The sequence below is a fragment of the Tiliqua scincoides genome, chromosome 15 (assembly GCF_035046505.1).
Source record: "Tiliqua scincoides isolate rTilSci1 chromosome 15, rTilSci1.hap2, whole genome shotgun sequence".
Taxonomy (NCBI): domain Eukaryota; kingdom Metazoa; phylum Chordata; class Lepidosauria; order Squamata; family Scincidae; genus Tiliqua; species Tiliqua scincoides.
In genome coordinates this window covers 4,597,386-4,599,885 of record NC_089835.1, presented here as the reverse complement: position 1 = coordinate 4,599,885, position 2,500 = coordinate 4,597,386, and the positions used below count along the sequence as shown (strand labels likewise).

Genomic DNA, 2,500 nt, shown 5'->3' with positions numbered 1-2,500 from the left:
AGAAAGCAGCCGGCAGAGTCGCGCCCCCCCCATCTCCGTATATGTCCCGCTCAAGCAGCGGACCCCTTTTAGCCCCGCCGGCTGAGTCATCGCCCATTTCTCCAGCAGCCTTGACTCAGCCCGCCCAGAAATCCCGGCTGGGGGGGGGGGGCGCAGACACGGGGGGGGCCTCACCCAGAGCCTTCAGCAGCTCCTCGAAGTTCTCCGAGCTCTTCATCTTCCAGTGGCCGGAGAAGTTGGGGGGCATCTTGTGGGGGGGGGGGCCGGGGGGCGCAGGTGGAGGATCAAGGGGCCAACGGGGCTCAGATGGGGGTCCACCTGCCTTCCTCCTCCTCCTCCGGGCAGCCCTGCGGAGAAGCAGCCCGGACAGGCAGCGATGCTAAATGGGGCTCCCTCCCTTGCTCCCTCCCTCCCCTTAAGTGCCTTCCCTCCCGCCTGGTCCCTCCCCCTCCCCTGCCCCGGGGGGAGGAGAGAGCCCGGGCAACCCGATCTACCCACACCGCCCCCCCCGCCAGCCTCCCCGTCCCACCTGGATCCCCGGCCCCCCCACCTCCACGTGGCTCTCGTCCCAGGGCACACTGGCAAGGCACTCCAATGGTCCAGGCACACCATGCTGTCGTTGGGGGGGGGCGGGCTCACATCCCCCAATGGCCCTACTAAGTAATGACACCCCCCCCAAACTCCTGTGGCACACCTGCCCATCCATTGTGGCACACCAGTGTGCCATGGCACAGTGGTTGAAAATGGCTTGCCTAGAGGCTCAGATATCTGGGGGGGGGAGCCGCCGCCCCCCCCCCAGGGCTCAGCTTGGCCCCTGCTGAATTGTGCCCACACCTTCTGCTCCCAGACAAAACCCATCCCGAGTCAGGGGCTGCCGGATTTGGCAGGGGGGTTGCAACAGATTTGGGGTGGGGGGCATTGAGAGGGAAACAAAGAGGCCCACCGGCTGGGAAGCGGGAGGTGTCGGATCCTGGGGAAGGGGTGTCGTTCTGGAGTGAGGCCAGGGGTGAAACCGGAGTCACACCGCTTCACTTTACACCCCGGAAAAGGAGCCTGCAGAATCCTTGAGGCTCAGCAATTCATTGAAACCTGGCAGTGAGGCACCTTGGAAACCCCCCTGGAGGAAGAGGCAGCCGTGGGGGGGGAGCAAGCGCTCCAGGGCAGGTCCTCTTGGCACCCGACAAGGGGTTCTGTGGCTCTCAGCCATCTTGTCACCCGGGCTCAGGGGTACACTGGCATGACAGCCACAAGCACACGCTCACAGACACACACGAGTCCAGGGGTCTCCCCACAGCCCTGTGAAGCAGAGCAAAACCCTCGTCCACACACTGCAGGACCCAGCCTGGAATAGGGTGCGGCTGCCACCCAGTCAGCCCTGGGGCGGAGGAGCGACGGGACGCCAGGTTCCCCACGGCGAGCCTCGCCCCTCCCACGTGGGCACCCGCTTTCCAGAGAGTGGCGCGTAAGCAGCGATTCCTGGCAAGGGGGCAGCTAGGCTGCGGAACCCCTGGGCTGTGGCAGGGTCTCCCAAAGGGGGGCATGGCACAAAGAGGCCCGGGGGGCACTCAGGGTCGGGGAGTGTGCTGAAATGGGCCGCCCAGGGTGGGCCCTGCACAGATCCCAGTGGCCCTGGCCTGGTGCCAGAGGGCTGGCTAGAGGGCCAGAGGGAGCTTCTTTCCCCCAGGCAGACACATGGGAGGGCCTGATCCACTCAGCAGGCTGAGTCATGCTCATTGGGGCAGCCTCGACCTTTGCCCCCTCTCCTTTCTCACCCCCTCCTCCACCAGGGTCTCATCAGGCAGGAGTTTCAACAGCAAGCAGGCAGACCCCAGCTGAAGCCCACTATTAACCCTCCTCCATCACTGCTCCTGTTCTGCTCTTGTGCTTCTCTTCTGCTTGGACTGCTTGGCAGCTGGGATGGAGGCTGTCCTGGGTGTTTTGCTGGAGAGGCAGGATGATACATGCCCCAGAGGCAGACTGGGGCAGAACCAGATCACTCCTGCTCTTCCAAAGGCAGCGGGGGGGGGGGGGGAGAGGAATCGAGGCTTCTCTGCCCCTCCCCAGCCTTGGGTACGGCCCGAAGCAGACTTGGCCCTGTACAGAGTCTGACACCCTTACGTGTGCCCAGTGCCACCTCATCTGAAGGCTTTGGGGGCTTTTCCATCCTGCCCACCAAGGCGCCTTCCTCAGGGCCTAGCCTGGCCTAAGATCAAGAGTTTGGTGGCACTCCAAGGCCCGCTCGCTTGGAGCGGGTCCTGGCAAAGGGGTGAGCCAGCTGGAGCTGTGGGGGTGGGGAGGAGAGGGGGGGCGTCCCAAAGGGCAGCCAGCAGTGCTTGCCTGTGTGGCCACCCAATCGGCCGCTCCGAGCCTGGCTGAAGCTCCAGTGGGCCTGGGAGGGAAGGTGACTGAGGAGTCTGGCTTGGGACGCAGCTCTCACTGGCTGGGAGAAGGAGCACGTAGCAAGCATGTGGCACCAGGAGGCAAGGATCTTGTTGTCTTC

At 64.6% G+C, this 2,500-nt stretch overlaps 1 protein-coding gene across 1 annotated transcript in view; it reads right to left on the bottom strand.

Annotated features, from left to right (window-relative positions):
• CRABP2 (cellular retinoic acid binding protein 2) overlaps positions 1 to 299 on the bottom strand; it is a 6,881-nt gene extending 6,582 nt beyond the window's left edge. The window contains exon 1 of the mRNA XM_066610325.1: positions 175 to 299. Coding sequence (XP_066466422.1) covers positions 175 to 247 — 73 coding nt within the window. The 5' untranslated portion in view covers positions 248 to 299. The remainder of the gene's footprint in view (positions 1 to 174) is intronic.
• Between the last annotated feature and the right edge of the window lie 2,201 nt (positions 300 to 2,500).